At 41.0% G+C, this 17,440-nt stretch overlaps 1 protein-coding gene across 1 annotated transcript in view; it reads left to right on the top strand.

Moving 5' to 3' along the window:
• TGFBI (transforming growth factor beta induced) overlaps positions 1-16,605 on the top strand; it is an 85,159-nt gene extending 68,554 nt beyond the window's left edge. Inside the window, exons 15-17 of the mRNA XM_056575082.1 lie at positions 7,570-7,646; positions 11,304-11,328; positions 15,531-16,605. Of these exons, the coding sequence (XP_056431057.1) occupies positions 7,570-7,646; positions 11,304-11,328; positions 15,531-15,583 (155 nt within the window). The 3' untranslated portion in view covers positions 15,584-16,605. The remainder of the gene's footprint in view (positions 1-7,569; positions 7,647-11,303; positions 11,329-15,530) is intronic.
• Positions 16,606-17,440: the final 835 nt, after the last annotated feature.

The raw sequence follows: 17,440 nt of genomic DNA, 5'->3' as shown, positions 1-17,440 counted from the left end.
CTCGCTGTTAAGTCCCTTCTTGAAGGTGGCACAAAGGGCTTCATTGTTCAGTTCAGTTCAGAAGCTAGGGTGCGGAACTGAATGGCATAGTCACCTACGGTAGAACCTCCTTGGGTCAAGTTTAATAAGGCAGTCTCTGTGGAGGCAACCCGGACAGGTTCCTCGAAAACATTCCGGAACTCCTGGCAGAAGCTCTGGATGGAAGAGGTGGCTGGATCAGCGCGGTCCCATAGCGGTGTAGCCCAGGCCAGGGCCTTCCCGGACAGCAAACTGAGGATAAAGGCTACCTTGGCTCGCTCAGAAGGGAATTGGTCGGACAGTAGCTCGAGGTGGAGAGAGCACTGCGACAGGAACCCATGGCACTGCTTCAGATCTGCAACAGGCAAGGCAATACAAGGCTACAGGGAATGCTTTCTCGGAGGCACAAGGGCACAAAGATCCGGCAGGGGCAGGAAGGGACAGGTTACATTTATAGGGAAGGAACCAGAGGTCAGTAACCAGCGCACCAATCAATGGCGCGCTGGCCCTTTAAATTTACAGAAGCCGGCATGCGCGCGCCCTAGAGAGCGGGGCCGCGCGCGCCGGGAGGCAGAGACCGTCGGTGCAGGGAGCGAGGAGCAAGGTGAGATAGACCGGGACAAGCCACCACGGCAGCCGCGTCCCCGACACAAGGGGACCCGTGCTCCCGATCAGCGCGTCTGACCGGGAGGCGCCAGCATCCAGAGGAGGGGGCCGAGGAAGTGGGCGCTCCGGCCTGGAGGAGGGGGCCGGAGCGCTCGCTGTGACAATACCAGGATACACTATGGGAAAAAGTCAAGTTGGCAAATGCAGTGAGGTGCTCTGGATAATATTCTCCTGGGAAGCCTTGGGCCCTAGCATGCAGGTGGCTATGATATTACTACCTACCTAAATATTCTTTCAGACCCAGCACACCCTTTTATAGCAATGGTATTATTTAATGGCAGTGGTCTCTTTCTGCAGGATAATATGCCCTGCTATAGTGCAAAAAAAGTTCATGAATGTTTTGAGGAACAAGACAAAGTGTTAAAACTCCAGATCTCAATCAGCTATAGGGATGTGCCTGAAAACAGGTCCCATCTATGGAGGCTCCACCTACAACTTACAGATCTCATAGGATCTGCTGCTAATATCTCCATAGGACACCTTCAGAGGTCTTGTGGAATCCTTGCCTCAAAGGGTCAGAGCTTCTTTAACAACACAAAAAGGATCTACACAATATTGGCCTGTTGGTTTTAGTGTTATGACTAGTCGGTATATACAGCAATTCTTCAAGGGGTTGTCCAATTTGTTCTCTTGCTTCTATGAAATGCTGCCCTGCCTCTCCTGATGATGTTTTTGAACCCGGTGTAGCTGCAATCTTTGAGGCTGTAGAGGATTTGGAACATCAGTTGCATCAAGTCATCAAGTTAAAGGGGTACTCTGGCGCTAAGACATCTTATCCCTTATCCAAAGGATAGGGGATAAGATACCTGATTGCGGGGGTCCCGCCAATGGGGACCCCGTGATCTTCCACATTGCACGCTGTTAGAATCAGCCCCTGGAGTGTGCTCGCTCCGGGTCTGATTATTGGCGATCATGGGGACGGAGCATAGTGACGTCACAGCTCCTCCCCGTGTGATGTCACGATCCGCCCCCTCAATGCAAGCCTATGGAGGGAGCGTGACAGCTGTCACGCCCCCTCCATAGGCTTGCATTGAGGAGGCGGAACGTGACGTCACACAGGGGCGGAGCTGTGACGTCACTATACTCCGTCCCTGTGATCGTCAGTAATCAGACCTGGAGCGAGCACGCTCCGGGGACTGATTCTAACGGGGTGCGGCATGGAAGATCACGGAGTCCCCAGCGGCGGGACCCCCGCGATCAGGGATAAGATGTCTTAGCGCCGGAGTACCCCTTTAAGAAATCACAAGGACCAGGGTGGAACAGAGCCCCGATGCTGGGCCAGGAGAGGTAAGTATGGTATAGTTATTCTACAGCCCTAGCCTTACAGTAGTGTTTTGTCTATGACTGCATACATGCAGACATAAGCATTTTCTCATGTTCTATTCTATAAAACTGCCAATTCTAGAGTGGTTGTAATGATAGACATACTGCGGGACATTTATCATTCAATATAGACTTTTTTTTTCGTCTATCCTTGGCGCTTGAATGTCGCAGTTATGTAAATTTAGCGACTTATATGCAACTTTTTGAATAGAAGTTTCCTAGCGTTTTGTCTAGCAGTACACCGATTTCTGATTTAGACATGCACTGCACCCTCATTTATCATATGCAACATTTGTAATAAGTCGCAAAATATTGCGCTAACCCCGATTTCTAGGTGCAAAAGTACGCATACCAAAAGCACGCGTACAAAACCTCTCTACCCTGCGCAAAACAAACAAACGTGCACAGCCGCGGGGAATTCATTATCTATGGTAGACTCAGATGATAAATTACACGCTGCTAAGCAAAAAGTTAGAAGGAAAAAGATTGTTAAAAAAAAGAGTAGCGTACACTTTTAATGATAAATGTCCCCCACTGTCTTTATGCTGGAAACTCTATAGAAGAAAATGTCACGTGATCACGAAAGGAGCAGAAAATGTCCATGCAAAATGCCCCTCTTCCCCATCATATTAGAAAACTTGCCACACAGACTGAAGTTTTGATCCACAGAATGTGCCATGGGTTGACTTCACTGAGAAATAACTTGGCTGGCAGATCTGCAGCATATGCTGAAATCATTTGTCTCAATAACTCTCAGCACTTGGCATTCTTTACAGAAAGGTTGTGAATCAATGTAATCTGCTTCAATCATAACACGTGCAGATGGGCGAGTGAGATAATACAGGATCATTAGGAAACATCATATGCTTGATCTTTACTAAATATCTATGATGCCTATTCAGCTGCACACGTGTTAGATCATAGTTCCAGCCTTCCAAATATTGTTTTTTTAGATACTCAGCATCAGAAATGTTGTTAACCATAGAATGGCAGAGAGTTCAGGATTCAAAATACATTTTATTGTATGGGAAATTGCATTTGAAAGAATGGACAGAATGCAGACTTGTTATATAATGTTACTGCACGTGTATACACATATGTCAACTGTATCTATTGGGAAATGCTGTTGATGAATTGTGTACAGACTTCTGCAGTTTACCTCACAATGGGGGAGATTTATCAAAACCTGTGCAGAGGAAGAGTGGTGCAGTTGCCCAAAGCAACCAATCAGATTGCTTCTTTCATTTTCCACAGGCCTCTAAAGAGGCCTGTGGAAAATGAAAGAAGCAATCTGATTGGTTGCTATGGGCAACTACACCACTCTTCCTCTGCACAGGTTTTGATAAATCTCCCCAAATAGCCATAATATGCCGAGGTGGGCTAAGCTATGAAAAAGAGCGTCTCGCCAACTTGTTATGACATAAAGTTGGAGGAAGGCGCCTTGAGGGCTGAATGTGGAATGTGAGCCATTTACTCCCTTCATGTCCCTGCACAAAATCCCCTATTGAAGGCAGGTCTGCCCACTTCTTTGTGCCCTTCCTGACTATCTTTATTCTTGCCCATGACCTATATCTGCATCCCAATTTGGCATGCCATGACCCCTTTGTGTCTTCTAGTCCACTGGGCCAGCCACTACTCATACTGGGATCATTCCAAGGAAGCAGCCTGGTACCCTCTAGCAGCAGAGGTCCAGCTTCTGCATCCTGGAGCAGGATTAAGTGTAAAAACCTTGACGGTGCTTTGACTCCACTTCTCAATGTGGCCAAACTGGTTGGGTAAAACAGCGGATCCACACCCGTCGCCTTTTTACACCTATTAAAATGATACCAAACATGGATATGTTTAACCATACTTGCCTACAGTGTATGCAAAGGTCCTGTGGAGGGTGGAAAAACTCATGATTTCTATGGTACCTGAAAGACGTATTTCTTGTATGTTTTAAATGATGAACCTTACTAACTGTGTTGGTATACACAAGCCCTAAACTATAGCTGTATATTCAATCATGATAAGTATATTTGGCAGACAAGCATTCATATCTATTAATAACAGTTCAAAAGCTCATCACCTGTGACACGAACATGTTAGTTAGAATTAAAGGGGTTAGCCACCATAAGGGGATTTTAGTACTTACCTGCCAGAACTGGGTATTTCCTGTTGGATTTTGTTCTCTAAACTACACATCCCACAGTTCCATGCTTCAATGTTTGAGATCACTTTCTTTCCTCCCACACATCACCCACCAGACCCATTGAAACACAATGTTTTCTAACCAGGGGGCCTTCAGGTGTTGCAAAATTGAAGCAGGACAGGCTCCCTCTAGTGATGTCAGGTCTCGACGCACTGCAACCTGGGAAATCCAGAGACATGAGTAATTTGGTATACTGCTAAAAATAAATATTGGACTGAAAATCACATAAGAATAGCGAGACCACCATCACACACAGGTACAGACACTATATTATGAACTACACTAACTTTACAGCCCCTGTAGCATAGTCAAGTAAAAAAAAAATCCTGGAATACCCCTGTAAGTTTTCTTGACAACACATATAGTAAGTAAGATACAAAGAAGAACTCTTGTTTCTTACAAAGGTCAGAATTGCCTAACTGTAATATGCACAATTGCTGTGTCACAGGCCATGCTGCATGGATATAAAGTGTTACTGTTGTACATGAATCTAGATCAGTGTTTCCCAACCAAGGCGCCTCCAGCTGTTGCAAAACTACAACTCCCAGCATGCCCGGACAGCCTTTGGCTGTCCGGGCATGCTAGGAGTTATAGTTTTGCAACAGCTGGAGGTGCCTTGGTTGGGAAATACTGATCTAGATAATGCATTTCAGACCCTACATACCCCACCAATCATCATCTCTAAACTGTTCCAGATGTCTCCATCATCTTTTCGTACAGAACTCTTCTACTTAAATAACTATGTAGGTTAGCTGGATTTATTTTACAACTGCTCAGTGCCAGCTTTGCACCACAATGGGGTGACACATAATACCCAATGGATTGTGCAAACTTACAGAGTTTTAGCATAATGGAGACTTTATAGTAAGGACAATTATGCAATAGCAATGTGATAGTTAAAGGGGGTTCTCCGGTGCTTAGACATCTTATCCCCTATCCAAAGGATATGGCATAAGATGCCTGATCGAGGGAGTCCCGCCGCTGGGGACCCCCGTGATCTTGCACGCGGCACCCCGTTTGTAATCAGTCCCCGGAGCGTGTTCGCTCCGGGACTGATTACCGGTGACTACAGGACGGGCGGTGTGTGATGTCACGCCCCCGCCCCCGTGTGATGTCATGCTCCGCCCCTCAATGCAAGCCTATGGGAGGGGGTGTGAAAGCTATCGTCACACGCCTCCCGCCCTGTAGTCGCTGGTAATCAGTAGTGTTGCTCGCGAATATTCGCAATACGAATTTTATTGGCGAATATCGCATATTCGTGAATTCGCGAATATTCGCGAATATAGCGCTATATATTCGTAATTACGAATGTTTTTTTTTTTTCACAGTTTTTTTCACAGTTCACAGTTTTTTTCCAGCTTGTTTGGTGTAAAGAAGGCTCTAATACTACTGTGTGAGACTGGTGTGCGAATTTACGCATATGCGAAAATTAGCATATGCGAATTTTTGCTTATGCTAATTTTGTATATGCTAATTTTCGCATATGTTATTTTCGCATACGCGAGAATATTACGAATATGCGAATATTTGCGAATATATGACGAATATTCGTCCATATATTTGCGAATATTCGCGAATTCGAATATGGCCTATGCCGCTCAACACTAGTAATAAGTCCCGGAGCGATCACGCTCCGGGGACTGATTACAAACACGGTGCTGCGTGCAAGATCACGGGGGTCCTCAGTGGCGGGACTCCCTTGATCAGGCATCTTATCCCCTATCCTTTGGATAGGGGATAAGATGTCTAAGCACCGGAGTATCCCTTTAAAATAGTCATATTTGTTACAAAGCCATGCTATGTACAGTATATATTTCTATTAATTTATAATTTTTAAAACAAATTTGAACTAGTTCATATCAGTCCAAGTCTCCAATGCGATCACAATCTTATTTCTCAGACCCACAATTTTGTGGACAGCTTATTAAAGCGATGCACACTTTAGCAAAAAAAATTTGACCCAATGGGGATTATTTACTAACGTGATCCCATCTCTTTTTTCTCTGGTTTTGTGCCCAAATTGTGCGACACAATGGGCCTCATTTACTAAACTGAAAACGACCAGTTTTTGTCTGGTTATTTTGGTGCAGAGTGTCTGAGACATGTCTGCACCAGTCTGCACCAGTGTGTGACAGTGTGCGCCTGGAAAATCAGACAAACCCGACATTGCACTGTGAAAAGCCGTAAAAGGGGGCATGGTCTGTCACAAAGGGGTGTGGTCGGTCCGAAAAGGCTTGTGTTTCACAACCCAACCGATTTACTATTGAATTCACAGAAAATCCTGTGGATAAATGGCTGGGAAAATTTGACCTAGAAAAAGTTGGTCAGAAAATGTTCCCGACTTTTCCCAATAGTAAATAGAAAGGAATCCTACAAGTCTGAAACAACTTTTTCCACTAGTAAAAACCCGACACTCTTAGTAAATGAGACCCAATGGGGTTTATTTACTAACGTAATCCCGGCTCTTTTTTGTCGGGTTTCGCACCCAAATTGTTTTGCACATTCCATGAGACACAATTTGCGACAAAAAAAAAAACACAAAACCCTCCATTTTACAAGAAAACCCCCAAAAAGGGGCATGGCCACAGGAGAATGTGGGCGTTGTCCCGGCAAAAAGGGCGTGTTCCCGACAGTTTTGAAAAATACCAACATATTTACTATGGTTTCCACAGAAAATGTGGTGGATTTGAGCTGGGAAAAACTGTCAGATCAGAACAGTTGTAAAAAAAAAAGCAAAACGTAGGGAAAAGTGCAAAATATAAGGAAACCTTAGTAAATACCTTGGGAAAATACCTGTCGGAAATCAAAACCCACAAAGAAACTACACTCCAGTCTTAGTAAATAAACCCCAATGTGTGACCAAAAAAAAAAAAAACTCCATTTTACAAGTAAAACCTGAAAAGGGGGTGTGGTACACACAAAAGGGGCATAGCCCCGACAGTTTTGAAAGATCCCAACATATTTACTAAGGTTTCCGCATAAAATGTGGTCAGATTGAGCCGGAAAAACCCAACAGATCAGAACAGTTGGGAAAAAAAAAAGCAAATTGTAGGAAAAAGTGCAAAATGTAGGGAAACATTAGTAAATACCATGGGGAAATACCTGTGGGGATTCAAAACCCACAAAGAAAACTACACTCCATTTTTAGTAAATAACTCCCAATGAGTCTTAATATATTGAAAAGTTGTTTCATTTTTTATTTGTGTCTACAGTCATGTTGTCTTTTTAACAGACTTGTCCTTAATCAGACCTAACTATAATGCTGTGCCTCTTATGATACTGTTAGTTGGACATTGCATCATTTTTGAAGATGTGTGTAAATGTGTGAGTGTTTGTGTATTAATTTTTATTTTTAAATTTCGTTATTCCAGCAAAATCCCATTATAGAGGAGATTTACAGTCAGATTCTGGACTTGATATCCTAAGACAAGCTGCTGCTTATTCCAAGGTAAGATTTAAAAATTAAAGGGGTACTCCACTGGAAAACGTTTTCTTTTATATCAACTGGCGTACTTATCAGCTGCTATATACTATATATTCTGTCTGACAACAGTGCTCTCTGCTGACACCTCTGTCCGTGTCAGGAACTGTCCAGAGAAGGAGAGGTTTTCTATGGGGATATCATTCTAATTTGGACAGTTCCTGACATGGACAGAGGTGTCAGCAGAGAGCACTGTTGTCAGACAGAAAACAAATTCACAAATGTATCTGTTTAAGGGTGCATGCAAGCTACGTTTCTTAAGATACGGGACCGTATACGACTGGGAAGTGAAGAACTGGGGGTGGAGAATCGGGGACGGGGCAACCGCACGTTGCCATATGCGTTCCCGTATCTAATGTATTTCAATGAGCGACCGGAGTGAAACGCTGCCTCCGGTCGGCTCCGTTTTGGCCCGTATACGGTTTCCCGACCGGACCTATAAACGTAGTCAACAACGTTTTTAGGTCCGGTCGGGAAACCGTATACGGGGCAAAATGGAGCCGACCGGAGGCAGCGTTTCACTCCGGTCGCTCATTGAAATACATTAGATACGGGAACGCATATGGCAGCGTGCGGTTGCCCCGCCCCCGACTCTCCGCCTTCCTCTCCCCAGCCGTATACGGTCCCGTATCTTAAGAAACGTAGTGTGCATGCACCCTTATACAGGTGCTGATAAGTACTGGAAGGATCAAGATTTTTTAATAGAAGTAATTTACAAATTAGTTTAACTTTCAGGCACAAGTGCTTCCACCGGAGTTCCCTTTTAAACCCCACAAATGTTTGACAAAATTTAAAAACAAAAGGCCATGAAAAAAAAAAAAAAAAATTTTTACACTAAAATGATCGTGTAACCCCTAATTTTTTATTTGTATAATGGGTTAAATGAGAAAAAGCACCAAAAATGTGTAAATCAATGAAAATACCCCATATGTGAGTTGAAAGGGCTGTGTGGGCGCATGGCAGGGCTTAGAAGAGAAGACTTTTGGCAGAACATTTGGCTGGAATGCAGGTTGGGGGACATGTTGCATTTACAAATCCCCCGAAATTCCAGGAACAGCAGGCCCCTCTCATTTGACACCATTTTTAAAACTACACAACTAGAGAAAATTAACAAGGGGTGCAGTGAGCATTTAGAGCACACAGGTGTTTGACAGATTTTTGGAAAACTGGCCAGTGAATGTGAAAAAGACCCGTGGTGTCCAAATGCCACATTCCTTGAGGGGTGTCCTTTCTAAAATGGGGTCACACATTTTTTTATGCCAAACTTTCTGCAAGTATCAGCAATTGCAGTGAAAATTACAAATTTAAGCCTCAAATGTGTATAAAGCTCTCTTCCCCAGATCCCTGTGGTATTTCAAGGCAACAGTCTAGAGCCAAATATTGGGTATTTTCTTAGTTAGGAGAAATTGTTTTACACATTTGGGGGCTTTTTCTCCTCTACTACTTGTTAAAATAAAAAAAATTGGGGCCACACCAGCATGTTAGTGTTAAAATGTAATTTTTTCATTTTCACGGCCCACTGTTCCAAAAATCCTGAAATTACTTTTGGGATCTAAATGCTCTCTGCACCCCTTGTTTCATTCCTTGAGGGGTGTATTTTCCAAAAATGGGGTCACTTGTGTTTTCTTTTAGCTTTTATGTCAGAACCTCTGCAACTATCACCAATTTAGGCTTCAAATGTACATGCGGAGCACGTCCACATATGGAGTATTTTCGTACTGGGGAGAAAATTGTGTTACAAATTTTATGAGACTTTTTCTCCTTTTTTTCTCCTGTTAGTGATGAAGAAATGTAAACTGTGGTCTTAAAATATGGCAGGGCTAAGGAGTAAAAAAGCTTTATGCACATTCCAGGCCTGAATTGGTGACTTGCCAAGGGGTGGCTGACAGTTAAAAAAAATTCTGAGGGACTCACATGGACTTTAGGGCCTGACTTACGACACCTAAACTCATAGAAATATACACCACCTCCATAGGTGGAATATTTTTATGTGCCAGGCAGCTACTAGATTTACTAAGAGGTGTGTGCCTCTTTTTTTTTTTTATTGCACTTTTTTTTTTTTTGCAGGCTGCCCTGATTGCTGATCAGTGATCAACACTTTTTGGGGGTACATCAAAAGTGACTGCAGCATCTTAAGCACCTGCTTTGCTCACCATCTGGACTAGGAAGGTGCAGGCAGGGTGAGTGCCATGATTTCATATTCCCTGTTGAAAGCCATGATTGATTGATCGTTCCCAACCAATCACAGCTCCTGACGGGGAATATGAAATCATGGGAGGCAGCACAAGCTCTAGGGGGACTGGTGCTGTCTTGAACAGCACCACTCCCCCTTACCGGAGGCCAGTTTGGCCCAGAAGCACCATGAATTGCTGGTTAGAATTAACCTTCCAATCACGGCGATCTGGGGGAAAGAGCCAGCCGATGTCTGACTTCACCTGCCATAAACAGCTGATAAAGAGACATTTCTGTAACAGTGTGTTTACACACTGTGGCAATTTAGCATACGGATGAGCCGATTCATCATAAAGTGGCATATACCCGCTAATTAGGATGAGCCGGCTCTACCTAAGACAGCAACCAGTTAAAGGGGTATTCCAGGCAAAACCTTTTTATATATATATATATATATCAACTGGCTCCGTAAAGTTAAACAGATTTGTAAATGACTTCTATTAAAAAATGTTAATCCTTCCAATAGTTATTAGCTTCTGAAGTTTTCTGTCCAACTGCTCAATGATGATGTCACGTCCCGGGAGCTGTGCATGATGGAAGAATATCCCCATAGGAACTGCACAGCTCCCGGGAGGTGAGTCATCAGAGAGCAGTTAGACAGAAAACAACAACTCAACTTCAGAAGCTAATAACTATTGGAAGGATTAAGATTTTTTTAATAGAAGTAATTTACAAATCTGTTCAACTTTCCGGAGCCAGTTGATATACAAAAAAAGTTTTGGCCTGGAATACCCCTTTAAGGAAAAATCATGTTACTCTCTTTCTGTGAATGGAGCAGTGGCACTTGTAAATTAGTAGAGGAATGCTTTGCTAAGCAATGGTCCAAACTACAGGACCAAAAATGCTTTATTGTTTTTTTTTTAACATTGCTGCAGTTATGCCTGGAGGTTTTGAATAACTAAAATGTCAGTGGTGGGACAAGATGCTTACATAACAGCCCGCTCAGCTCTAGACAGCTGTTGCTCAGTTTTCTATAAAATAGCAAGTGTATACCCTTTGTAAGCAGAAGACTATGTGTGGCTTCACCAATAAAGTCAATTAAATCTGTCTGTGTTTACTTAGCAAACCTTAGTCACAGCGGGGGTCTTGTACGTGTCTCAGAGTCTGGTGCATTATATAATAAAGATTCCAGCTGAAAAACGTGTAAATAACCTCGTGTTTATCATCCTCATGGCAAACCACTTCACGTATTGTCACAGTGTTTGAACTGCTATATCATTCTATTAGCAGAGGGTTGTAGCACAAAACTCAAGAACACAACGATTATTGATCTTATAAATTCCTTCCCAGGTCAGAGTAAAAAACAATAAGAAGTCATCAATCATGTGACACAATATTTTATTGTCTGGATCAAATAATGGCATTCACAAATATTGTCTCTTTTTTTTATAGGTGTCTCAAAGACATGCCAGATTAGGTAAATATATCGTTCTAGCCTCCTAACACTGACAGTGGTGATGATTTAGAATGTGAGATCAAATATTCTAATAAACAGTATGGAAATAATCAAAAACTGTAACAGCAAAACTGTCTTTGTTGCCCATAGCAACTAATCAAAGCACATTTTTTATTTCTCAAACAGTTATATAAAATAAAAGCCTTGCTGTGATTGGTTGCTATGGAAAATTAGTTTTTTCTATGTGACGGTTTTTAATAATTTTTCCAACGTATAATGATTTGCAAAGATTAAACCTTCTAATAATTGGCCCAGATTTATAAATCTGTCTGAGATTAAAAAACAATAATAATAATTTCCCCATAACAACCAATGACAGCTCAGCTTCAATTATACCGAAGCTATTTGAGAAATGAAAGCTGTGCTATAATTGGTTGCCCTGGGCAAATCAGACAATTTTATCTGACAGATTAAAGGGATACTCCACCCCTAGACATCTTATCCCCTATCCAAAGGATAGGGGATAAGATGTCTGATCGCGGGGGTCCCGCCGCTGGGGACCCCCGCAATATAGCATGCGGCACCCACTTGTTTCTGCTCCAGAAGCGCTGGAGGGTTTCGGTCCCGACCACCGGAACGGAAGTCCGTGACATCACGACTCCACCCCCGTGTGACATCATGCCCCGTCCCCTCAATGCAAGTCTATGGCCGTCACGCCCCCTCCCATAGACTTGCATTGAGGGGACGGGGCGTGACGTCACATGGGGGCGGAGTCGTGACGTCACTGACTTCCATTCCGATGGGCGGGGCCCAGATCCTCCAGCGCTTCCGGAGCAGAAACAGGTGGGTGCCGCATGCCGCATGCTATATTGCGGGGGTCCCCAGCGGCAGGACCCCCGTAATCAGACATCTTGTACCCTATCCTTTGGATAGGGGATAAGATGTCTAGGGGTGGAGTACCCCTTTAATCTGTCAGATAATCTGCCAGGGCAACCAATTATAGCACAGCTTTCATTTCTCAAATAGCTTCGGTATAATTGAAGCTGAGCTGTCATTGGTTGTTATGGGGAAATTATTATTATTGTTTTTTAATCTCAGACAGATTTATAAATCTGGGCCAATTATTACAAGGTTTAATCTTTGCAAATCATTATACGTTGGAAAAATTATTAAAAACCGTCTCATAGAAAAAACTAATTTTCCATAGCAACCAATCACAGCAAAGGCTTTTATTTTATATAACTGTTTGAGAACTAAAAAATGTGTTTTGATTAGTTGCTATGGGCAACAAAGACAGTTTTGCTGTTACAGCTTTTGATTATTTCCATACTGTTTATTAGAAGATTTTAATTAATTAATTAATCTGAGCTAATGTGTGATAATTTACAATGAGATAAAACTTTCTAATATTAACAATGTATAATGATTTAGATAGAGATGAAACCTAGTGAAAAAACGGTATCTTATTATTTTAAATGTAAGTTAAAACTTTGTAATAACAATAAACGATTATATATAATGTGAGATAAAACCTTCTTATAAACAATATCTATTTATATCAAATGTGAGATAAAACCTTCTAATAAACAATATGTGATTATATATAATCTATATATATAAAACTCAAAGGCCCTGATTTAGTGGAGTGTAGGTTACCTTGTGGGTTTTAATTCCCTACAATTTAGTAAATATGTTGGGTTTTTGTGAAAATGTCTGGAACACGCCCCTTTTCGGTGACAATGCCCCCTTTTCCCAACAGCCATGCACCTTTTTTGGGTTTTCTTAGTAAAATGGAGAGTTAGTCGGGTTTCTTCAATTCTGGCGCTAATTCTGGCACAGACAGAATTTCTGGCGCAATGCGACAGAATATGGCACACAACCCGACAAAACATGTTGGGTTTGCCATAGTAAATGAGGACCAATGGTCTTTTTTTTCCTTGTGATTTACTAATCTGTTGCATGTGTCAGTTTTTTTTGTGTCTCACGATATTAAATTCTGTCGCACGGGTATGAAAAGTGTTGCACTGGAAAAAAAAATTTAAACCAAATAAATAAAGTAAAGTTACTCTGCACAAGGATGTAACTTTACATTCATGATTGTTAATGGGTTAACAACCCAAAAGTTTTAAATATATATATATATATATATATATATATATATATATATATATATATATATATATATATATATATATATATATATATATATATATATATATATATATATATATTTAAATAAAAAAATCTATTACATCATTTAATCATAAAAGAGTTGAGGGGTTAAAAATGCTTTTAAAGTATAAAACAATTAATTTAATCATGAACCACAATGGTCAGCTGTCCCTTCCTCAAAAACACTCAATTTTTCCATTTTCACTCATCCCCTGGGCTGTCGGTTTTTCAGAGTTGAGAAATCAAACTTTTTTCAGAGTGATTTCACAATTACTCCGAGTGATATTTCCATTTTGTCGGGTTAATGCCCATTTTTGAGTAAACCACGCCCATTTTGTAGGTTAAATTAAACTCTCTGAGTGTTTTTGAAAATGTAGGTTATGTGCCTAAATTTTGGGCGCAGATTTGGTCGCACACGGGATGCGACCAAATTTTGGGAGCAATAACCGAGAAAAACCGTCGGTTCTCCTTTAGTAAATTAGGGCCAATGTGTGTGTGTGTATATATGTATGTGTGTATGTATGTGTGTATGTTCCAACATCCCTTCCAAACGGCTAAAGATATTAACATGAAGCTTGGCACACATGTTACTTATATGTCAACAACAAACATAGGATTGGTAATTTAACCCTTACTTACCCCGATTTGCGAGGGTCGGGTTTTTTGTTAAAATCCCATACAAGTCTATGGGAAATATATGTTCCAGCATAAGTTCCATATGGCTGGAGATATTTTGCTAATACTTGGTCACATGTTACTTATTTGTTAAATAAACATATATATAATAGTTAAATTAACCCTAGCCTACCCCCTTATGTGAAGGAAGGGGTTTTTGTTTCAAGGTCCATAAAAGTGTATGAAACTTCTGGTACCTCACTCCACAAGCTCCGCATCTCCTGGTGAATGTGTCAGTCTGGCTGGCAAGACACACCCTCCCCGCATTCCATGTTCCATCTTGCAAAGACACGCCCACCCTTTGAGCCACAACCCTTTTTATTTTTAGTTTACAATATCTTCATCACAACTCAGCCCCACCTGAGGATGGGATATGAGGATTAGAAATGGGGATTAGATATGAGAACAGGATATTGGGATATGATATGGGGACAGGATATGGGGACAAGATCTGAGGTTGGGATATGAGGTTGAATATGGGGACGGGATATGAAAATGAGATATGAGGTTCGGATATGGGGACGGGATATGAGGTCAGGATGTGAGAATGGGACATAAAAATGGGATATGAGGACAGGATGTGAGGACGGGATATGAGGTCTGCATATGAGGTCGGGATATGAGGTCTGCATATGAGGTCGGGATATGAGGTTGGGATTAGAGGTCGGGATATGAGATCAGGATATGAGGATGGGCTATGAGGTCAAGATATTAGGTCAGGATATGAGGTCGGAATATGAGGAGGGGAGATAGGGTCGGGATATGAGGAGGGGATATGGGGACAGGATTTGAGGATGGGATATGAGGACAAAAGCTTCCTCCCCCACAAGGATTAGGTAGGAAAAACTGGGCAGGGCTGGGTACTCAGCTAGTGTGAGATAAAACCTTATACAACTATCTATTTATATAAAATGTGAGATAAAACCTTCTAATAAACAATATCTGATAATATATAATGTGAGATAAAATCTTCTTATAAACAATATCTCTTTATATAAAATGTGAGAAAAAAAACTCACATTTAAAAGTCATTTTGAATCAAAGCTTTGTTCTTCAACATCACAGTGTACAGCCACCTTTCACAATATCTGATTATTTATAATGTGAAATAAAACATTCTAATAAACAATATCTGATTATATAAAATGTAAGATAAAACCTTCTAATAAACAATATCCAATTATTTTAATAGTGAAATAAAACATTAATAATAAGTCACATACATCAAATACAGGGAAAACAAGGGAAATACAGTAGGTTCACATGAGGGGGCCTTCAGTCCTTGCAACATCCTTGTATTTACAATCCAATATACCTCCTGACTTAGAATAGCTGTACAATATTATTGAGACTTTGTCCTCTTTTGTCTCTTTCAGTCCCTCCAAATTCCAAGTTATTGTCAAAAATGAAACCAAGATCTTCAGAGTAAACTCCAGAAAGCAGTCCTCACCATTGGTGCCTCTCAAATTTTGTTCCGTTTTTTTTTTTTTTTTTTTTAAATAAAATGATTCACATTTTGTAACATTGTTTTTGTAAAGTGATTTTGTATGAGTCCTTTTGAAATGTTGAGAATTTTGGCAACATGTTTTAACTGTTATCCTTGCTTGAGGCACTTCTAGCTGCACACACGTTAACTATGTTGACTATGCTTTTTTCCTGGGATAACATGTGGACTATGCACTGCAGCCAATGAACCCTTGAAGAGACAGTAGCTCATAAACCGAGGTCTTGTTCATTTCACTATTTCAGTAAAAATCACTCTGTGGTTGTCCATAGCCAACCAGCTAAGTAGCCTCCATAGAAAGCCAAGCCGAGCTGTCAGGAGATACAATGACACCATGCTTTTCTAGCACCATTGCCACTTTGTTCTAGTGAATGGTTGGGGTCACTCTGGCAGACCCCTAATGATTAAATATGGATGGACTATCTTAGACATACTGTATGCCATTATTGCCTGTTTTGAGGGAAACCAAAGCTGTGGAATGATACTGTATCTAGCAAAATAAAGATAGACAAAGACTCCACTGTGTAAGTTTGATATCTGAAGCATCCTCACCCACTGCTGAGGTGATACAAAGAGCATTGGAAAAATATGGGAATTCTAGTATGAAATGTTTAAAAAAATCTTTGTAAAAAGATACATCGTAAACAGCAATTAAAATCCTGAGTAGACTTTTGACTTTTGTGTGACAATGGCAATATTAGCTTAGATGGGTCTGTGTATTATGTATTTTTATATCTGTGTTTTAGCCTGTCACATTAACATTATGGCGCAATGTGGGATTGATAATATAAAACATGTCTCTATTAGAATGTTAATGGTTACCGTGATTGTTCCTTTATTTGTTCATTTGCCATAAAGTCATTTTGAATTAAAGCTTTGTTCTTCAACACCACAGTGTACAGACACCATTCACGAAATGGACAAAATAAACAACACCTTTTAATAAGTGCTTTTGTGTCTTTATTTTTTTATTTTTCACTTTGTTTATAAAATTGTTGAAACATTTGTCCCAAATTTATCAATCTGGTTTGGCCCATAACAACCAATTACAGTTCAGCATTAGACTTGTGCACAACCAAAATTTTCGTTTTGTTTCGTTTTTGTTTCGGATAACATTTTTTTCGGTTCTGTTAAACCTTTGGGATACAGTAATTAGTTTTATTCTGTTTTCGGATGCATTCGTTTATATTTTTTTCGGTTCTCTTCGGAAACGTTTCGGCTGTCAGATGCATTCGTTATTTCGGATCTATTCATTATATATATATATAATTCGTTTCACTTTCGTTTTCAGACGATTTTGTTTTTCATTTTAATGCTTATTTCTAACACTTATTTCTAACGCAGGCCTTGCTGATCCTCTCTTGTAAAAAATAGCAGGTGTTACCTTAGCTTGTTTTGCAGTTGTCTCTTCTGTGCCAGAAGCCAAGTTTTCCTCAGGTAAACTGTCCATTTCTGCAAATCCAGTGACTCCACACTCCAGTAACACCAGGCAAACTCTCACAGGACTACCTCATAACTAATTAAAGGACAACTGTAGTGGTCAAAAATCTCTGCCCAAATGTTCCCCAAACAAAAGTTATACAATTCAGTCAATTAGTCCTATTTACCTATATGCAGCCGTTTCTGAGATATTAGAGTTGCCAGCATAGCCCAGTAGTCCTGCGTCCGTCCCCTATTCATTACATTGCAGCCGCCATCTTGGGGACGGAGATCTCTTCCTCCCAGCAGTGTTTGTGCTCCCCCTAGCCTCTGTCAGCTCCTCCCTGCTTATGCATATGCATG

Source organism: Hyla sarda, chromosome 4 (genome assembly GCF_029499605.1).
Source record: "Hyla sarda isolate aHylSar1 chromosome 4, aHylSar1.hap1, whole genome shotgun sequence".
NCBI classification, from domain to species: domain Eukaryota; kingdom Metazoa; phylum Chordata; class Amphibia; order Anura; family Hylidae; genus Hyla; species Hyla sarda.
This window is presented reverse-complemented; position numbering and strand designations above follow the sequence as displayed.